General features: G+C 41.8%; 1 protein-coding gene across 2 annotated transcripts; it reads right to left on the bottom strand.

Annotated features, from left to right (window-relative positions):
* Positions 1 to 12180: 12180 nt before the first annotated feature.
* Positions 12181 to 21826, bottom strand: LOC118396112 (prosaposin receptor GPR37-like). Of its 2 annotated transcripts, none has more exons than XM_035790231.2 (2): positions 20158 to 21826; positions 12181 to 15384 (listed from the first exon to the last, which is right to left on the bottom strand). In XM_035790231.2, exons 1-2 carry the CDS (start codon positions 21205 to 21207, stop codon positions 14551 to 14553), a joined length of 1884 nt encoding a protein of 627 aa, XP_035646124.1. In that variant the 5' UTR covers positions 21208 to 21826; the 3' UTR covers positions 12181 to 14550. The 2 variants fall into 2 exon arrangements, with proteins under 2 accessions (XP_035646124.1, XP_035646125.1); XM_035790232.2 differs by having other exon boundaries at positions 21604 to 21818.
* Positions 21827 to 22461: the final 635 nt, after the last annotated feature.

The following is a 22461-nucleotide window of genomic DNA, read 5'->3' as shown; positions in this document are numbered from 1 at the left end:
ACCAGTGCATGTGCCCATAGGAATAGCCATGGCGCATGCAGGATGTTCCCCAATGCTGGAAGAGTGGCATGAGTGAAAACATTTGGGAACCCCTGAGTTAGAGAAAGGAAAGCACTGGGGAATACAATAGTTTGAAATAATGTAGTCTCAGAACCGCACCTTAAAGCTACTGTACTCAGCAGTGTAAGCCCCAATGGTTGTTATTTTTCATGAGTGTGAGAATGCTAAATAATTCTACTGATTTATCTATTTTGTATCTGAAGAGTTAGAGACGGTGCTTGATAGGATTTAGGCATGCTGATTTGGGGCAATTGGGGTTTGGGGTTGCATATTTATGCATACTTGTCTTTTTGTCAACTTATGTATGTTTGTGTGTGTGGGGGGAAGGGGGTTCTCTGTAGTAAAATGTAAAGTAGCACACACGCCTGCTGCATTTCCCTTATTGCATTAAACGTATCTTTGATTTCTCTATGACTGTCAGATCCAAGAGAAGACTGCTTCAAAAACAGAGAGCTGGGGCCATGAAGTTCCAACCCAGGGTGGGACACACAGAGAAACAAGAAAGAACCATAAAATGTCTTTAATCCACTGCAGTAAACCTCTCTCTCCTAAAGCTAGCCATCTACTGAGAGACAGAGCATTGATAACATTGTGCTTAAAAATCTCATCCATATGACTTCCCTGTTGAAATTAAGGTAAATAAATTCTAATCTAATCTCCTTCAAAAACAAAACTTCTTATGGACATATTGGAGCATCATCATGTTAATCCTGGCAAATATAATCCTCATTGTTTCCCTCTAGAAAGCTTTTTATCTGGGAACCACAAATGAAGTAGTCTTACACAAGCCAGTTTTGCCATGTTTTACTTCAAAAAGGTCAAGGATGGGATTGAAGTTGCTAACACCTCACTACTTCCTGAATGTAATGTAAGAGAAGCAAAGCAAGCATAGGCCCCTTCCCAGCAATAGACTTCAGCTGACTGTATGGCTACATCCCTCCAGAGGGTTCACATCCTAAGGCATCCATAAAATACATCTGTATAGGTCCCAATAAAGAGAAACGTGTGTCTATGTGTGTGTGTCTATCAGGGAGTTTTGAGTGAGGGGAGGGGGAAGTTGGAGGGACTTTTTTCTATCATCCTCTGGATCTAGGTATTATAGCAGAAGGGGATCAAGGGACCCAGTGACATACATCCTTAACCCCCCACTTGACTGCTCTGTCCATCTGCTGGGGAGCCTCTGTGGTTCTAAAGCTCTCACACTCACTTACGCAAGCATGCACACACACGCACAAAAGGAAATGAATTCACAGCTGGAAAGTGTCTTCAACAAACACAACCACAAGTGGATATTGATAGATCTCCACCTGATCAGTGAAAGCTCACATGCCAGAATTCCTTTTTTACACAAGGCTAATTGTGTAATGTGTGTTTAATGACAAAGTGATAACAATAGTAAGTTATAGCTGAATCTGATCCTTAATCGTGTAATTATAAATCCTAATATGATGATTTTTTATGACCCGATTAAGAATCATATTTTGATTGATCATATCCTTTGTATACACTGCTGTGTGCAAGATAAGGGTTTCATGTGCTTAGGCTTGGTGCCACTTATTAGTTAGCCATTTGTGTTCATCAAGTTGCCTGTCATTATCCCTCCCCATGGCCCAAATCTATAACTCAGTGACTAAATAATTCAACTAAATTAAAATAAACTGATTTCAACTGATCTGAATTGAGTTGTAAAGTCGAACTGACTTAACTTGAAGTGAACTGATTGTCTACTGACCCACTTTAGCATCATGAATCACTTTCATGCAATAATAATTCTGTCACTGTGACAGAGAATGAATCTGCTCATTAAATATCTGCAAATGCCTTCACTTTTAGCTTTGATGCAAACACAAGCATTCACTAGCCTCATTGGTTTAGACTACTTGGTTACCTACACTACATGACCAAAAGTATGTGGACAACTGCTAGTCAAAACATCTAATTTCAAAATAATTTGCAATACGGAGTTGGTACCCCCTTTGCTGCTATAACAGCCTCCACTCTTCTAGGAAGGCTTTCCACTAGACATTGGAACATTTCTGCGGGGACTTGCTTCCATTCAGCCACAAGAGCATTAGTGAGGCCGGGTACTGATTTTGGGTGATTAGGCCTGGCTCGCAGTCGGCGTTCAAATTCATCCTAAAGGTGTTCGATGGGGTTGAGGTCAGGGCTCTGTGGAGGCCAGTCAAGTTCTTCCACACCGATTTCGACAAACCATTTCTGAAAGGACTCACTTTGTCATGCTGAAACAGGAAAGGGCATTCCTCAAACTGTTGCTACAAAATTGGAAGCACATAATTGTTTAGAATGTCATGAAAAACAGCCCCAGACCATTATTCCTCCTCCACCAAACTTTACAGTTGGCACTAAGCATTGGGGCAGGTAGCATTCTCCTGGCATTCGCCAAACACAGTTTTGTCCGTCGGACTGCCAGATAGTGAAGCGTGATTCATCACTCCAGAGAACGCATTTCTACTACTCCAGAGTCCAATGGCAGCGAGCTTTACACCACTCCAGCCAACGCTTGGCATTGTGCATGGTGATCTTAGGCTTGTGTGCAGCTGCTTAGCCATGGAAACCCATTTCATGAAGCTCCCGATGAACAGTTATTGTGCTGATGTTGCTTCCAGAGGCAGTTTGGAACCCAGTAGGGTGTATTTCAACCGAGGACGGACAATTTCAGCACTCGGTGGTCCATTCTGTGAGCTTGTGTGGCCTACCACTCCCTCTGGTGTCCTTCGCTTCTAGCACAAATGTTTAGCATGAGGTTTGTACTGTAGAGTAACCATGTCTATAAGAATAACGTGTTTACATGGCAGTGTCCAAAATAATTAATTTCACAATCATGAAGGTTCCATAGCAGATTTTTTAAATATTTTTTTTATTTCACCTTTATTTAAAACCAGGTAAGCTAGTTGAGAACAAGTTCTCATTTACAACTGCGACCTGGCCAAGAAAGCAAAGCAGTGCTACACAAACAACAACACAGAGTTACACATGGAATAAACAAGTGTACAGTCAATAACATAATAGAAAAAAAAGAAAGTCTATATACAGTGTGTGCAAATGGTGTGAGGAGGTAAGGCAATAAATAGGCCATAGTAGCGAAGTAATTACAGTTTAGCAAATTAACACTGGAGTGATAGATGAGCAGATGATGATGTGTAAGTAGAAATACTGGTGTGCAAAATAACAGAAAAGTACATTAAAACAATATGGGGATGAGGTAGGTAGATTGGGTGGGCTATTTACAGATGGGCTATGTACAGCTGCAGCGATTGGTTAACTGATCTGACAGCTGATGCTTAAAGTTACTGAGGGAATTATACTGTATGTCTTCAGCTTCAGCGATTTTTGTAATTCGTTCCAGTCATTGGCAGCAGAGAACTGGAAGGAAGGGTGGCTTTGGGGAAGACCAGTGAGATATACCTGCTGGAGCGCGTGCTACGGGTGGGTGTTGTTATGGTGACCAGTGAGCTGAGATAAGGCGGAGCTTTACCAAGCAAAGCCTTACAGATGACCTGGAGCCACTGGCCCTGGCGACAAATATGTAGTGAGGGGCCAGCCGACTAGAGCATACAGGTAGCAGTGGTGGGTGGTATAAGGGGCTTTGGTGACAAAGCAGATGGTACTGTGATAGACTGCATCCAGTTTGCTGAGTAGAGTATGGAAGCTATTTTGTAAATGACATCGCCGAAGTCGAGGATCGGTAGGATAGTCTGGAAGGAGAGTTTACAGTCTAGCCAGACACCTCGGTACTTATAGATGTCCACATATTCTAGATCGGAACCATCCAGGGTGGTGATGCTAGTCGGGCGTGCGGGAGCAGGCAGCGAACGGTTGAAAAGCATGCATTTGGTTTTACTAGCGTTTAAGAGCAGTTGGAGGCCACGGAAGGAGTGTTGTATGGCATTGAAGCTCGTTTGGAGGTTAGATAGCACAGTGTCCAAGGACGGGCCGGAAGTATACAGAAGTCTGACATGTTGGCTGGATTCACAACGAGTGTAGCTTTAATTTGGTATCTTACATGTGTGATTTATTGAAAGTTTGATTTTTATAGTATTTTATTTGAATTTGGCGAAAGAGAAATGGAATAATGTGTCCCTGAACAAAGATATACTGCCCATCTCTGAGCATCAATATTAGTATAGCTAACTATTTATCTTAACGTTTCAGTGGTTATAGTTTTTCAAGGCCCAACCTTTCATAAAGACAATGAAAATATTTCTGCCCCCAGAGCAAATCTGCCCTGGGAACAGTAAAACTGCAATCATACAACCTGTTCATTGCCTTGTAGATGAGGAAGACTCAAAATTATAAACGACATGGAAAATTAAATCACCACACAGTTTTCAAGTCAAGCCCACAGTGTTTTCAAATATCCTGTAGCTACACACGTGACTATTGCTATAAGTGTCTGGATACAGGCAGTGCGCTGGGTGCCATGGTGATTTTCCATTAATCACAGCTGCATGTGGAGATGAGTAATTTCACAAGGTCACTGCAGGTTACCAGAGGCCTCTATGATACAGTAGCCTGCTAATATAATAAAGGGGCCATATGGAGGATGATTATACTAGATACTGTAGAAAAACTGTAGAAAAACATGATTCTGTCCAGAATGGCTGAGTTAAAAGCCTCACGTTCAGAGATCTCAGTGCACATAGTGCAAGTAGGTAGGGTATAGCAGTTATAACTTGATATTCCATAATGTACAATTATGTCATATTGCTTTAAATTAAAGCTACTAATTCCTGAATTAACAAAGTTGAATGGTGATTGACTGTTAGATTGTGTACATTGCACCTGTGGTATGGAATTGTGGAGAATTGATAGACCAAGAACGTTTCCGTAAACACTGGAAAATTCTCACACGTGTGCACTGTGAAGTTACTTCTTTCCTCAATGGGCATTGCTGTTTCCCCCCTTTTATTCAAGTTTTCAAGATATGTCACTTTCAAAATACAGAAATCACCCTGTATGATGCATTTTGCATCATATGATACATAATGTATCATATGGGAGTATTTATGTATTTTGAAAGTTACAAATCTTGGAAACTTGATTGATGACAAACAAAACATTTTGGGACTATCTCAACAATGGACTAATGAAAAAAATACCAAAAGATAGCTTTTTGGGTGGATTTTTTCCTTTAAGGCTACTGCCATCATCAGAACTAGTGAGATTTGAATCGATCCTTAGAGAAATAATGTGATGCTACTATGGTAATGGAAAGAATGTGGGTTTTAGTTCTCAGAAAATCTGTTTTAGACATTTGTGTTTGGAAACACTGAATAAGTCAAGTTTTATGTCAGTGCTTTGATGTGCCTCAAGATACCGTCACGTTGGTAACAATGATTCGGGAGACAGGCGCAGGAATGCGTAATATTTTTTTAAATTATACCTCAAATTACGGTGTGCCGTGTAAGGGCACAGGGACGAAGACCAAACAAACACGTAACAAAAACACAGGGTTAAAACCCAAACAAAAGTGCGAGGAGTACCTTTAATAAATAACACACGCGCATGATGATTAACACACGGGACGAGACCCGTAATCATCTGCGCAATCCACAAGGGCACGAAAGCCCAAAACACACAGCACAGGTACTCACACGCTGCTAAAGTTGGTTAAACACACAGACGTGAAGAACAACAGACGCCCCATGGATCCCTGGGGTTGCATCACATGGTAGAAGCTGCTAAACCAATGTGGCTGGAAGCCAACTGTTACTGTGCTACAAGCTGCATACCTTCTAATTAACAAAGATGAAAGGTACAGGACAACTGCTGCCATTGTGGACTTCCCCTGGGAAAAGACAGGAGGAGACTCCAGGCAGGGTAGTGTGTGTGTGTGTGTGTGTGTGTGTGTGTGTGTGTGTGTGTGTGTGTGTGTGTGTGTGTGTGTGTGTGTGTGTGTGTGTGTGTGTGTGTGTGTGTGTAACGTAATGCTATCTACCTATCTGAAGGTATGACTGAATTAATAATATCACTGCTAGGCAGCACCATGATGAAATGCTGAAAATAGGTCAGAAATACGTCTTCTCTCTGACCTGACACTAAGCATTACTGCTAAACAACAGAATAATTAGGAGCTGTCATGCATGAGACAGTCTGGGCTTGGGGCTTTGGAAATGCTAGCTCGTTAGCAAGGAGGAGAGGAGGGGCCTTGCATGATCACTTCATTAATAATCAAACAGCACGTAGGCCAAGCACAGGAACATAAGCAATGTCTGCCTCTCAAAAGCCATTTTCTATTCCTGGTAAGTGCTGGGTTAGCCTTCATCAGCCATTTGGTTATTGGCCAGAGAAGGAGAAGAAGGGAGGGCTGCAAATTCTGTACCTCCATGCTTTAGCTTATGTAAGGAGGGACAGAATCTGAAACAACTTAAAGTAGACAGTGACTGATTGATGATAGTTCCCCATCAGAGTAAATCTAGATATCATACACAAGGAGTGACATTGTCTGAAAAATTTAATATAATCTGAAGTATGATTTCATTATGTTGTAACTTATTGTCATGGTAACAAGACCAAAGGCTGAAGAGGCCAAATAAGTTCTGTATGAAGGTTGATGTTTTTCTCATATTGACCTGTGGCAGAAGTTGTTTTCACCTATTGTATTGTATTTGTCAAATGCACAAGTACAGTGAAATGCTTAACTTTCAAGCCTTAACGAACAGTGCAGTATTCAATATAAAAAAGTATAACTAATAACAAAATCAAAATAAAATAAAAACACACGATGTGTGTGGGTGTGCATGGTGGAGGGTGTGTATGTAAGTGTAAGTGTGTGGGTGTTTGTGAGTGTGTCTGCAGGAGTGTCATGTAAACAGCATTGAAAAGTGACTGGTAGCAGGAATATATAGGAAATACTTGGTAATATACTAACGGTAATATATACATGTAAACAGCAGTAATAGTGACCAGTAGCAGGATAATTAGATAGACACTAATGGTAATGGAAATCAACAATTAATGAACAGCAGAGTAGTGGTACTAATAAATCTAATCAATAATCATTTTAGCGGCAGTGTAGGTGTGAGGGGGAGCAGTAGTTGTTAGCCATTTAACAGTCTTATGGCCAGGGGATAGAAGCTGTTTAGGAGTCTGTTGGTATGAGCCTTGATGCACCTGTACTGCCTGCCGGTCAGGAGCATGGAGAACAATCCATGTCTCGGGTGGCTGGAGTCTTTGGCAATTTTTCGGCATGTACTGCCTGGATGGCTGGGAGCTCACCCCCAGTGATGTGCTGTGCCCATCTGCACTACCCTCTGTAGGGCCTTCTTCACATTGTTGTGTGCTGTGGCCCCTTGGATCCATGGGGACAAAGCCTTTAATAGAGCCTGATTCATTGTAACACTGCTTAGGTGAACTGACACATTAAGAAGGTGCCCTATTGCTATTTGTTTCACAGTAGAGATCTATTCCTTGCCAAACTTTCACTTTGGATTCTCCTCAGCAAACAGCTAACCGAACCACAGACTAACATGATATGGGATGGTGTTGGTAAGTTTACTGACATCCTCTTCTGACTCTTCTGTACCACAGTCAGCTAAGCCTAGAGAAGCATTCTCAAGGATTCACACTTTGTGCTAATGCTGTGCTGTCTGGTGTGCATCAGTGCCCGAATCATATCGAGTCAAATTGTGTCTCAGGTCACCAGAGATCCGCTCCAAGTGCACTCACTCTTTGTGATTCCAACATTAAATGGACAAGTACGTTGCTTTACTTAAAAGGCAATGTTGTTTCACTAAAGCAGCTCTGTGCTATGCCTCACACCTGGGGCCAGTTTGGCATATGCCTGGTCGTAAATCTACACCCGGCAGAATGCGCTAACAAAAACAATAACAGTGGAGTGAATCTGATCAATTGTCTTAGATTTGTCTTTGCATTTCACCCGGGGGGAGTGGTTGGAAAAAGGGCAAGGTTCATTTGAATGTTCTGCTTGATAGCCACAGTCACAGCACTTCAATTGCTACTGTAAATGGTGTGTAATTGCTGTGACTGATTGATTCAAGGCACAGTGTGCTATGCAGAAGACTTTATGGGACTTCATGGTTAGATTCACTTACTCTGTGTTTGGGCACACCAAGAAAGCTAACAGAGGACAACCGTTGGCCAGCACTGGCCGAATTCACAACTATTCCCTTCATCTCTTAATAGGGGACTCCAAATCTCTTTGCAAAGCTCCTTTAAAGGTTCAAACCAGTCTTGTCAGGATTTATGGTCTGAGTGGCAAAACCCTCCTGTTCATGGATTTTGTTTTTGCTGAATTCAAGATACAAGCCAAAATTCTTTGTTGTTGATTCCAATCATACATCTTGCACTACTATAATCATAATATTTTTTGTACATTTACAGCAGTGCTATCGGAGTGTATATCACAAAGGACGAAGCAGACCCTTAATGCTTTAATGGATGTCTAGCATCATTACCAAACTGTCAATGCCAGGTGTGAGCACTAATATGTGCTTAACCCTGCTATGACTACAAATCAGGGTCAGAGGTCAGTAATAATGATATTGAGGAGAGTGAATGGGACAAAACGAGAGCCTCAGAGAGGGGGGGGGGGGTTAATCAATGACGGAGAAAGCAGGGTGAGAGAGTTGAAGAGATCTGAAGGTCCTACAGAACACCAATTATCACCATAATTAAGCCTTTGACGAAAGTTCAAGCAAACATCAACAAAGATTTTTCGTGAAGAGAAAATAAATCTATCATTTGGCAGCTCTTATAGCTATGCCATTGTAGATTCTCATTCCAGTAGAGGAGGTGACGGGGGGACAACTCATTGTACCCTAAAGGAGGGAAGCGGGTGGGGGGGGGGATTCTCAGCGCGCAAAATAATAATTTATGCATTCAAGCGTTCAATAACAGGCGGTGACCTAGAAATGAAGAAACAATCCAACAAAGAGCTGAGGCGAGACAATAAAGCCCTCGTCCTCCCAGGAGGGCCATCCGCTCCATCAGATGGATCCGATTATACAACAACAGGGCTGAGCCGAGCCGACAGCCCCGTCTGTGCCCGCACTCACAGGGCACTGCCCACAGGATGGTGTGACATGACATGTCAGCCATACTGTACTATGCTTTGTATTCCTCCAAGGGCCTTTGGGATGTGCATGCAAACACGCATTAGAGTAGACTCTTGAGGAACATCCAACTGGTCATGCGGACAGAGTGCTAGTGTTAGAGCTCATAGTAGATGTCTGTGTGCACGTATATAGGGGGATTTGACAGAGCTCGGGGGACAGCCCTGCTGACCATGGACACATTGTAACATTGGTGGATGAGCATGTTGACATAGCAGCCATAATCCAAACAAAGAACTGTTTATGTACATGGGAGAGCACCATGATACACATGTCACATACAGGTGAATACAAAGTACACATCACATATAAAAACACAGACTATATCCATGTGGACCATCCATGTTGCCCTGAAGTGTCAGGTCATCTCAGAAACAATGAGAGCTTACAGGTATTAAATATTCATGAGCCACTCCCCTTACAACAGAATGGCTGTTCACTTGTGCAGTTGAATTACACATCCTAACATGTGTGGGTTTGGACACACATGACAATCTTCTGACTGGGAAGACTTAATGAAAATGCATGAGAGTCTTCGAACGATGCCAAATGCACATTTTATCAATGAAATACCACAGAGTGAGAAGTACATCATAACATAATGTGAGAAGGTGAGAATGTGTTTTAGACCAATGGCAGACAAGTCAAGGACATCAAAAAATATATATTTAAAAAAAGTGGAAGTTGTATTTCTGCATTTTTAAATAAGGTATAGTAAGTACCCTGATGAATCCAGCTGTAAGACTAGATACTTGCTTTAGACTCTGCTGTCTACATCCACAGTTACTGTTTTCTAATTTCACACTGTCGTTTGCATGTGGCAGTATACTATCACAAATGAGGTTTTGGTTGCCATTGCACCCTGGCTCTTTGCCAACCATGAGGGATACTGATCACATCTCTCTTTGGGCTTTTACAGAATGTCCTGCCCATCCCATGTAACCCTGAAAGGAGTTAGGCTAAGGTCACTGAGCAACTTGTTTAGCGGTAATGCATCAATGTACCATCTAGCTATTGTTTCCAAATGAATAGAGGAACCTCTAATTGCAACTAGGGAGTAGGAATGTCCAACCCTGCCTCTCACGTTTTCACGGAGAAGAATTACTGCGATTATACTGGCCAATTGGCAAATTGTAAATCCTTCTTGTTTTTGATCATCATTGTGAAAACAATGAAAAGTGTGGTGGGATTTCTTTAGGTACGCTCAGTTGAAGATGTACACACACTATGGTAACTCTATGGATCCAACGGCCGACCGACAAATGCCCATCAATTTAGCATCAAAACCACATTCAGCTGCCATGTTCAGTTATAATAAATGCCTCAGGGAAAATGCAGAACCAAACAAATTTGTTTTGCCTGTGGATTTAAATAAATCATCCCATTACATGGGCACATAACATAACATCCAACATCAACATCAATACACTGCGCAGACAAAATAACCCCACTCTAAGACTGAATATGGGAGGGTAAAAGCTCTAGGGAGCATTTTCTTTTCAGCTTTTGATCAGATTTTGCTTCTCTGACAGCTGGACTCAGGAGTCATGCCGTTCTATCTGCAGCTCACCTTTAGCCAAGATGAAAAATACCACCAAAAACGCAAAATGTTGAGCAATGATGGCTAATTTCTGGCAATGTGTTGCCCTGTACAAAAACAAAGAAAGAAAGTTACACACTCTCCATATACTCCCAACAATTTAACGGGAAAACCTTAACAATGTTTCAGCATGCAGTGCCTTCTTCAGGGTTGTCTTAACCTGGAAAATGAGTTGTTGTTCAATGCCCCCTCAGCTACCGTGAACTATGTGCAGCCTTTTACTTCATGTGAAGAGAAAAAAAAGTTACTATGCATATTACCATCAAGAACAGAGGGAGTGATTGAAAATTAAAGACCGTCTCAGATGAGAATTTTGTGAGGAGAATAAGGTTTTATGTTATGTTACATAACAAGATCAGATCTGACAGCCAAATGATTTGGGGCCTTCATGACTCTACACACGGTGGATGAATTATATACACTGAGTATAACAAATATTAGGAACACCTTCCTAATATTGAGTCGCACCCCCAGGTGTTCTTAATGTTTTGTATACTGAGTGTAAAAACTCATCCACCATTTTGTTGGACTGTACATGGAAGTGATGGCTACCTTATTGTAGGCTGTTTTGCTACTGTAGTATTGCAAGCAGGCAATATCTTGCTAATGTATTACAAATCAGGACCAGGAAGTAATACTGTAAAACATGTATAAACCTGTTAAACAGAGACAATTCAGTTTAGCCTAAAATATTATTTTGTCCATCTATGCCATTCCTATCTGCGCATATGTTTCTTGACCATCGTTTTTTTAAAGCTTGACATTCAAGTTGAGCATGTTCCAGAAATGTTCAATCTTCACATGATTCTAGGATACTGTTTTCCAAGGAAACATTTTTGCCACTGCCTCAGAAACTGGATAAATATACAAGGACGGCTGAAGTGAACTAGACAGAAACATTCTGGTTAGCAGTTAGCGAGGAATATGTCTGAAATAAGCTCAAGGGAGCCAACAACCGACCATAACAGACCATCTTCATGTTAATGCATGAGATGCACCATACCCTAGTTAAGTCCAATCCCGTGAACCGTTCTCTCCATCCATCCTACCATCTGACCTGACTCCCTGCCACTCGGCCGACCATGAAGTCACAGAGACATCTGAGAAGCAGATTCCAGAGGTTGCCTTGGTGACGGGTAGGGAACAAGGCCTGCTGTGTTTACTCTGGGGAATGGATAATGATGATGACACGGTGGCCAGATGAGCAGCTCCCCCTCTATGAAAGCTAACTGGCCATTATCAGGAAACCACTCTCCTCTGGAGAATATTATCACAAATGTTTAGTTCCCAAGACAAAACGATAAAGTAATGGTTAGCAGTTTTGATAGGGTATATTAATCCCTAAATAGTAAATGGGTTGTTTATTCCTTATATGAAGATATTGAATAATTTACATTTTGTCAAAGAAACATTCAGTCAAACTCTTTTTTATATTTATTTATTAAAGTGAGTTAAAAAAAAAACACCACTCCAGTAAGTTTACTGGCTGACTGAAGTGTATCGCACAGTTTTCTGCTATCAAATACAGACGGAATAATATACTTACATAGCAAGGGAGCTAGGAATAACTTTGAACTGATTCACAAGAATCACCATTATCAGCAAAACACAAAACACTACGACCCACAATTTCAATATATTGCTTTCCATTTGAGACACTCTGACAGCAGGAAGAGACAACAAAAGAAAAGAAAAACATGACAAAAAAACAACAACAAACAAAATAAAGATGGTAAATATCAGTGCAAATTCAAAAATATACAGGTGAGTTAATAAATTCAAAATGTTGAACTGAACTATTCACATTATTTTCCGTATGGTTTCTGTAAACAAATGGACAATTTATCATACCGTTGAGGTCGGAAGTTTACATACACCTTAGCCAAGTACATTTAAACTCAGTTTTTCACAATTCCTGACATTTAATCCAAGTAAAAAGTCCATGTCTTGGGTTAGTTAGGATCACCACTTTATTTTAGGAATGTGAAATGTCAGAGTAATAGTAGAGAGAATGATTTATTTCAGCTTTAATTTCTTTCATTACATTCCCAGTGGGTCAGAAGGTTATACACTCAATAAGTATTTGGTAGCATTGCCTTTACATTTTTAACTTGGGTCAAACATTTGGGTAGCCTTCAACAAGCTTCCCACAATAAGTTGGGTGAATTTTGGCCCATTCCTCCTGGCAGAGCTGGTGTAACTGAGTCAGGTTTGTAGACCTCCTTGCTCGCACACGCTTTTTCAGTTCTACCCACACATTTTCTATAGGCTTGAGGTCAGGGCTTTGTGACGGCCACTCCAATACCTTGACTTTGTTGTCCTTAAGCCATTTTGCCACTACTTTGGAAGTATACTTGGGGCCATTGCCCATTTGAAAGACCCATTTTCTACCAAGCTTTAACGTCCAGACTGATGTCTTGAGATGTTGCTTCAATATATCCACATAATTTTCCTCCCTCATGAAGCCATCTATTTTGTGAAGTACACCAGTCCCTCCCGCAGGAAAGCATCCCCATAGCATGATGCTGCCACCCCCGTGCCTCACGGTTGGGATGGTGTTCTTCGGCATGCAAGCCTCCCCGTTTCCTCCAAACATAACAAACATAACAATGGTCATTATGGCCAAACAGTTCTATTTTTGTTTCATCAGACCAGTACGATCGTTGTCCCCATGTGCAGTTGCAAACCATAGTCTGACTTTTTTATGGCGGTTTTGGAGCAGTGGCTCCTTCCTTGCTGAGCGTACTTTCAGGTTATGACGATATAGGACTCGTTTCACTGTGGATATAGATACTTTTGTACCTATTTCCTCCAGCATCTTCACAAGGTCCTTTGCTGTTGTTCTGGGATTGATTTGCACTTTTCGCACCAAAGTACATTAATCTCTAGGAGACAGAACGTATCTCCTTACTGAGCTGTATGGCGGCTGCGTGGTCCCATGGTGTTTATACATGCGTACTATTGTTTGTACAGATGAACGTGGTACCTTCAGGCATTTGGAAATTGCTCCCAAGGATGAATTTGTAGTCTACAAATTATTTTTTACCTGAGGTCTTGGCTGATTTCTGTTGATTTTCCCATGATGTCAAGCAAAGAGGCACTGAGTTTGAAGGTAGGCCATGAAATACATCCACAGGTACACCTCCAATTGCCTCAAATGATGTAATTTAGCTTATCAGAAGCTTCTAAAGCCATGACATCATTTTCTGGAATATTTCAAGCTGTTAAAAAAGGCACAGTCAACTTAGTGTATGTAAACTTCTGACCCACTGGAATTGCGATACAGTGAATTATAAGTGAAATCATTTATATGTAAACAATTGTTGGAAAAGTTACTTGTGTGATGTACAAAGTAGATGTCCTCACCGACTTGCCAAAACTATAGTTTGCAAGAAATTTGTGGAGTGGTTGAAAAACAAGATTTAATGACACCAACCTAAGTGTATGTAAACTTCCGACTTCAACTGTATATAAACACAATTTGAGTAAACCGAGACATATGTTCACCAGAGTTTACGTCAATTAAATTCAAAGTCAATTCAGGAAATTAAGTGAACATTTAGAATAGGGCGTGCCCTCTAAACTCCTAAATAGTTGGGATTCAAACATTTACTAATCCTAACTGTAAGGGTCTCCCAGACTCAGATTAAGCATATCCCCAGACTAGCTAGCATCATGGAGTAAATTTAATCCGGGTGCCGGGGAAACAAGCCCAATAGGTTTACAGTCCGATCTCTTGACCTCTTCCCAGGGCAGTTGTAACATCTGATGGAGGTCATGACCTTTTGACCCTTCTTAGCAGTGGGTCGCCGCAGTGGTGTATGAGGAGGATGCCTCCCTGTGGACGGTGCTGAAGGGCGACAGCTCCAGGTCGGTAGTGGTACACTCGTGCTCGTTCTCCTCACTGGAAGTGGCGGAGGTGGAAGATCTGGGCGGGCCACACTCGTCACAGCAGCAGCAGCAGCAGTCCAGGAATGCCTGGCTGAAGGGCTGGCACAGGCAGAACAGCAGGACAGGTGTCACTGCCGATTTACAGAACAACAGCAGCTGGCTGACCAGATGGAGAATGTCCAGGGTACGTCTGGGAATACCCGCCGCCATGTAGACAGTGACGATGTTGCAGATGTTCTCTGGGATGATGCAGAAGCCATAGAGGATGGCCAAAGCCACAACTGTGCAGTTCATCTGGCTCTCCTGATGGATCTGTTTCTTGTTGCCGCGCACACAGGCCCGCTCGGCCTTCCGGATCTTACAGGCGGTCACCAGGGAGCTGCCAATGGTGAACAGCGTGGGTAGGCAGAAGTAGCAGCCAAAGTACCACCAGAGGCGAGCACCATCATAGGTCAGGCCCAGCATGTAGAGCGTGTCAGGGAGCTCAGTGGAGATACGAACCACGCAGCGCTGGCAGGGCGTCACATCCGGAGGCTCGCCATCTTCGGTGACCAGCTGGCGGATCAGGAGCTCTGGCAGGGCCAATAGGAGAGCCCCGATCCAGATAACGGCCAGCTTGGCGGCCGTGGAGGCACAGTTCTCAATCATCTCATAGTACATCTGGACGTTGTTGGCAGCGCGGAAGCGGTCGATGCACAAAGCGCACAGGGTAAAGGTGGTAACCCCTAGGGAGGCGACCTGGAAGGACAAAGAGAAGGGAGAAGGTAAGATACTATCCAGCTAATGTGTTATTACTGCACATTACCAATACAGTGAGATATATTTTGTTTTTGATTGAGAAACAAGTATAGAAAATGTATCCAGTCTCCAGATACTTCTCCTTATTGTATAGCACCTTGGGAATCTGGATAATATACCAAGGCCCCATAGCCACGTTGCTCTCTGAAAAGACCAAAAGAATGTGTCCACTGTAAACCATCCATGTTTTAAAGACCAGCGTTGGAACAATTTTCAAATGACAATGGTACAGCACAGAATAATAGACGTCAACAGCTTTAGAGAGAGGGAGAGACATCTTCCATGAAGAGGTTCTGTTTTGACAGCTCTCTTACTGGAGAACTCGAATGTCCACACTTGTTTTAATAAATGACAAACAGATTTTTCCGTCCTTCATCGCACACTAGATCCTCATTTCCCATACTGATGTTTGAAAGTAGCCATGAGTAATGTGTTATGAGTGATACTGTTTTAACGAGACTCCATTTGTATGCCAAAGGGTGAACTTTAGACTTACATGTATTTTTAGAGCAACAGCTTATAATATCGGTGACTTTGTAACGTGATAAAGAAGGAGCACAGTGTATCGTGCTGTGTGCGAGGGAGACCAGTTGCAGTCCTCGATGGTTACAGTATGCAGTTCTCATTTCATAGCCTAATTGAGTTATGGACTTGGCAAGAGAGCCAGCTCATATTCATGATTAAATAACATGAACACAAACTGCAGACCATGAGGCATGGAGATTAATATCTCAATGCAATATCTCTATCCCTACACCCAGATCTTCACTATGCTCCATTTTTTTGCTATCACAATACAGCCACAAAACTGTTGCAAATGTGGTTGCTTCTTACTAATACACATAGAACTCAGAGACAGCAGATGTGCAGTTTACATTGAGTGTTGTCTTCTAGACTGTGTAGTAGTGATATGTTCTTTTGTTGCTAGGCGTGATCATTGTGACTGCCTCCTTATGGGCCTTGGCAGAGGAAGGTGTAAACACAGGAGCCAGTGCATGAGCCAAATAAGTTGTGAGTACTGTCAGACGTACAGGGGCAGGCTTTGATCTGTCTGGTCCTTATGGCCTCAGAGAGAGAGAGAGAGTGAGTGAGTGAGATCTGTTGCACTTCACAAACTGCACCATTTGTATGGAGCCCTTTACACTCCTACCCGTATACGGGTTGAAAATGGAAGATTTGGGCATTGATAAGCGTTTAAATTGGAACGCAGCGGCTGTACAGCAACATGCTGTAAATGATGTCAGGGCTCAGGCTCTGCAATTCACAGCACTGTATGGGTTTTGACTGACAGCTGTTCTTAACTTGAGCACCCCTACGCAACAGGAAGTTGACCCCATCCCTCCCTCTAATTTTCTGGGTGAGGGAATGCTTTAAATGAAGAGGAATCTATGTATTTTGAAATCTGAGACGTTATTATACGTTATTACGTTATTATAATAAACACCGCTTTGATGTCATACAAGCAAGCCAGACACTCTAAATTCAAATGTGCACTTCATATTTCAATGTCATAAAACTCATGTCATATCATGTCATGTGAATGTTTATGATCACTATGTTAAATGTACAGTTACAAGATGACATGGCGTCATACCCTGGATTGTCCTGAACAAAATGAGCCTTTGTTTGTTATCAGGAGAATAGAATTATGGTACGATTTGCCAAATGGATGGCGGGGGAGAGCTTTGTATGCATCTCTGTCTGTGGAGTAAAGGTGGTCGGGAGTTTTTTTTTTCTCTGGTTGCACGTGACATTTAAGTTTGCCCGCATTAAAGTCCCCGGCCACTAGGAGCGCCACTTCTGGGTGAGCATTTTCTTATTTGCTTATGGCCTTATAGAGTTGGTTGAGTGCGGTCTTCATGCCAGCATCGCTCTGTGGTGGTAAATAGACGGTGACAAATAATATAGTAATATATATATATATATATATAATAATATATCTCTTGGTAGATAATGTGGTCTACAGTTTATCAAAAGGTACTCTACCTCAGGCAAGCAATACCTCGAGACTTCTTTAATATTAGACATTGCGCACCAGCTGTTAATGCCGGGCAGGCCTTGTGTAACTAACCTCTGTCACCTTTGTGTCCATAATGACACATTTTCATGTGACTGAGAGTACTTCAGTTGCCACAGGAACCATTAGAATTAATGTCCCCACTGTTTCTGTAATTACGCTCCATTAAATGCTTGATTACCGAGTCACTTAACATAATGAGGATGCCGCTGCAGCTATGCATTTAATGTTCTTAGCATGAAGGTAGGCGACTCAAAGAGACTTAAAGTGCTAGGTCTGGGACTGTGGTTTTAAAATGGCCTACAGGCCGGCAGGTAGCCTAGTGTTTAAGACCATTGGGCCAGTAACCGAAAGGTTGCTGGTTTGAATCCCCGAGCCGACTCAGTGAAAAATCGGTCGATGTGCCCTTTGGTAAGGCTCTCAATTGCTCTGCATTAGAGTGTATGTCAAATGTAAATGTTGGACTTACAAACTCTGTCACTAAGCAGCTTACAGACATATTTGGATTGTTTGGGTCTTTGTGTCGTGGTTTATCTGTCTTGTTGTCATCATGTACAATATGTACGCCCGGGCAGATGTATTTAGCCACCCGTGGAATCTTTTAAATCTAGATGATTTCCTCTTCTAAAAGGAGTGTGCTTCCTTCTCCGGGTAAATAATTAACACATTTCCCATGAAAGGCACTCAGTATGATAGTGAACCCCTGCAAGATTCATCCATCTTACACAAAGTACATTTCTGTGACTGTGAGAACAGACAGACTGGTAAAAGGCGGGAGATTAAGTCAAAGAGGTCTGTGGAAGAGGAGAGGATTGGACTGTATAAAACAGAGACAGGTACACCAAGTCCTAGGGTTTTGCACTTGTGGAGATTTGAAAGGATTGGATAGGTGTAAACAGTAGGGAAAATTGCACCTAGCCTATCAAGGACAATGTGGGTCCGTCAATGTGTTGATTATACTCATTCAATCTCATCAGATCTGTGTTTATTCTAATCAAAGCTACTTTCACCAAGAAAGTGCATAGCTGTTGAGGTGCATCATTTTTACGGTGTGGCCTTAATCACAGTTTATTTTGCAAACTGTATAAGGTGTTCCAAGTTCTTGGAATGCATAAGATCTAGGGCAGGGATCGTCAACTAGATTCAGTCACGGGCTGATTTTTTTCTTGAGCGGTTGGTCGAGTGGCCGGAACATAATAATAAATCATTTATAGACTGCAAATTTACCGCAAGAAGCCCAAACATATATGTTTGAATAAAACGTAATAATTTTTGTGTAGCATCTCTATATGTGTGAGAATACTTGGGGACATATTTCTTAAGTTAAAATCACTTGGAACTGATTTCCTGGTGTTTTTACTGTCTTTAATGTCCCAATTTTTGTTTACTTAAAAAATGTTTTGCTCAGAAAGCTTTAGTTACCTATGCTATGGCCACAATATATATACTTTAATGTGTGTTTAGATTTGTGTAACTCTGTAAAACATGTTATTTTAGAGGCTATGCACAATGTCTATGTGATCCCTCAACACCTAATTTGACCATTGTATATTTTGCAATAGATGGCTGACAAAAGAGCTGCCTTACTGCTGAAATAGACATGGTAAACTGATGCAATATGAGGTGTGGGTCTGTGCAGTAATTACTGACGGCCACTGTCTCATTGTTTAGACTAGAGAGAAAGTAGGACTGTAACCCTATCGCTGACCATAGATTGCCTAGGGGCATTTACTTCTGAATCTAGCCAGTACACTATGTTAAGAATTTACAAAACATATGATATGCTAATAATTCTAATTTGTTGTGGCTAATGTTAGCAAGCTGGCTAACGTTAGCTAGGCTAGGGGTAAGCATTAAGAGTTAGGTTTAGCTAAAAAAATAAAATTGTAATTTAGCAGACGCTCTAATGCAGAGCGACTTACAATTAGGGTGCCTTGAACAAGGGCACTCTGGCAGGTGATTCACCTAGTCGTCTCAGGGATTCAAACCAGCATCCTTTCGGTTACTGCCCCAACGCTCTTAACTGCTAGGCTACCTGTGTTAAGTGTTAAGTTTAGGGGAAGGGTTAGCTTACATTCTAGTTGCAAAGTAGCTAAACATTTGTAAGTGGTTAAAAGTTTCTTATTAGCTAAAATGCTAAAGTTGGCCATGGTAAGATTCAAACATGCAACCTTTGGGTTGCTAGACATTAGCATTATATGGGGCGGCAGGGTAGCCTAGTGGTTAGAGTGTTGGACTAGAAACCTGAAAGTTGCAAATTCAAATCCCCGAGCTGGCAAGGTACAGATCTGTCTTTCTGTCCCTGAACAGGCAGTTATCCCACTGTTCCTAGGCTGTCATTGAACATAAGAATTTGTTCTTAACTGACTTGCCTAGTTAAATAAAGGTAAAAAAAAAGATATATGTATGCCTGATCTTACCATCCTCCTTTATTTTTTGCCTTAAGTAACCTTCAGTTTCATGTAACCATACCAAACGTAACATATCATACTAAATTCAGTGGCCCAGATTTACTATGCTATGTCTAGTTTATGAGACCCGACTGTGCACATAATTGAGCACAGATCATTGCATGTCATATGAAGTACCTACCATGCCGAATAGAATGTAGATATGACAAGTGACAGAACAGGGACCTCACTGCAACACTCAATCATAACACTCACTCGAGTAACACAATAGCTCGTGGGAATTACCTCAATATAGGGGATGATTTTACAGGAGAACTCCCCCAACAACCAGTTCTTGGTTAGTTCATGGAATATCACCAGCGGCAGGCAGAAAAAGATGACAACAAAATCCCAAAGGGCGAGATTGGCAAGAAGAGAATTTGAAATACTTCTCATGTAGTAGTTGTGGCACACAATGCACATGATTGCCATATTCCCAATTATTCCAACAGTAAAAATGATGACTGAAATGATCATGTAGGCATATGATTCTGCTGTTATGGGGTAAAAGTTAGTTTTGACATATTTTCTCTTTGTTTGAGGATTGAGAGGAATCAGTGTGGTATAGTCCTGGAGGTCTGGCAAAGTGAACTGTTCATAATCACTGGTATCAAATGGCAAGTCTGTTGACTGGTTCTGGGCCATAGGTTTAGGCAGCGGTTTCCACATGGCCAACAGTGCATCCAAAGACGCATCTGACAGCATGGTTGGCTCACTTATTTTGTCATCTTTCTTACTGCCATCCTTCACATTTCTTCTCCGACGGCTTACGGTCCCTCTTTTGTGTCTGCAGATCCGTTTGTGCTCGTTACGGTGGTGTCCTCCTCGCGTGCGTCTCATGGAGGGGTTTAAATGGCCATATACAAAATCCCGCGTTTCCATGGTTGCATGCTGCTCGGTGTCCAACTTTTCCACCTCGAGGCTCTCTGACTTTCCATCCTCGAGTAACGTAACATAATCGGTTCCATTTGAAGAATGGCCTTTGAGCACTATTGCTCTTTCATTCATAACTCTTTTCATATTAACAGTCCCATTCATGTTATCCACCCATGTCCTAACCACATCCCAAGACGATGCACTTGAGGTATGCACCCTTTTACTGTCCATTTCGTTGACAACTCTGCCATACACAGAGTGCCAACTCTGCCTACTATTGGTTTTGTTTACGTTCCCGTTAGTGACGGCATACTCATGTCTAGGAGTAACATTTGTCTTTGTCTTCTCCCGGTGTATGTGAGTGAAAACAACCTCTCTACAAAGTGAAAAGCACAGTAATCTCAATAGTAGTACTAGCATTGTGTATCCTAAAACACGCGACAATAGGGGCTTGTATTCCAAAGTGATGTATCCATTGATGTTTAGGCTACCAAATCGGAGACGACAGAACCAACGTCAAACCTCAATTCACAAGTTTCAAACATTGTTCTTTGACAGCGTCATTCAATAGTTGTCAAACCCTCGTCCAATTAGATAAAGTGCACTCGGCAATTGTCAGGTGCTTCTCAGAATTCAACGTGGTCTCAGAGCATTTCGTATTATTGCAGAATTGCTCCAAAGGGAAGTTCAGCAACGTTTCTTTCCTAACCCTGTGTACGAAGTGTCCTTGAATCTCGGCACTGCCTCTATGAAGATTGTATAGATTGTAAAATATTTAAGTGGCCACAATATCGCATTTCCAAATCCAAATCATACCCGTCTAAAGTCTGCAGTTTCCTGGTGAGGTAGCATGTCCGAATAGCACCCTGGGTAGTTACTGGTACCCTCAGGTCCGGGGCGACGAATCCGAGATGGAGTGCTTTATTGTCGGGGACGTGCCAAACTCAGTCTGGAGCTGCACACCGCTTGTGATATGAACATGCGGAGAGATCAGAGAAGAGAAGGGCTCCCCTGGAGGCCTGACAGGCCTCAGAATCATTGAATTTAAAAGGCATTTCACGGTTGCGCGTATTGGGGCGCTCGGTTAATGAATGCACTCATTGTGTTTTTTTTTTTTACTAAACAGGTGCCCCTGGTATCAGCGATGTAAAAAATACCAGCGTACTATTCGATACTTCTATATTCATGTGGATGATACCATGATTGTGGATAATTCTGAATGAATCATAAATAATAATGAATGAGAAAGTTACAGAGGCATAAATATCATACCCCCGAAAATGCTAGCGCCCCCCTCCTATTGGTAATGGTGAGATGTAAGGTAAGCATGTTTTGGGGGTATGATCTTTGTGGCTCTGTAACTTCTCTCTCATCATTATTTACAAGTAATTTAGGATTATTCGTAATCATGGAAGCATCCACATGAATCTAGATTTGTTCAGAAACATATTCTATTTTTATTTACAATAAAAGTGACTCCAAAATGACACAATACATTATTTACAATTGATTTCGATTGTGCACAAAATAATCTGACACACAACCAAAACAAACTGCAAATGCATTCAACAAGTTTGTCGCATCACAAGCTTGATGTAGTCATTGCTTGCTAGGAATATGGGACCAAATACTAAACCTTTGACTATTTTAATACAAATACTTTTGGTACCCTAA

This window comes from Oncorhynchus keta, chromosome 17 (genome assembly GCF_023373465.1).
Source record: "Oncorhynchus keta strain PuntledgeMale-10-30-2019 chromosome 17, Oket_V2, whole genome shotgun sequence".
NCBI classification, from domain to species: domain Eukaryota; kingdom Metazoa; phylum Chordata; class Actinopteri; order Salmoniformes; family Salmonidae; genus Oncorhynchus; species Oncorhynchus keta.
This window is presented reverse-complemented; position numbering and strand designations above follow the sequence as displayed.

Coding starts and splice junctions, on each gene's coding strand:
- LOC118396112 (XM_035790231.2), bottom strand. CDS start 21,207: ATGCTAGTACTACTATTGAGATTACTGTGCTTTTCACTTTGTAGAGAG. Junction 15,385..20,157: donor AAATCATCCCCTATATTGAG/GTAATTCCCACG, acceptor TTGTCCTTCCAG/GTCGCCTCCCTAGGGGTTAC.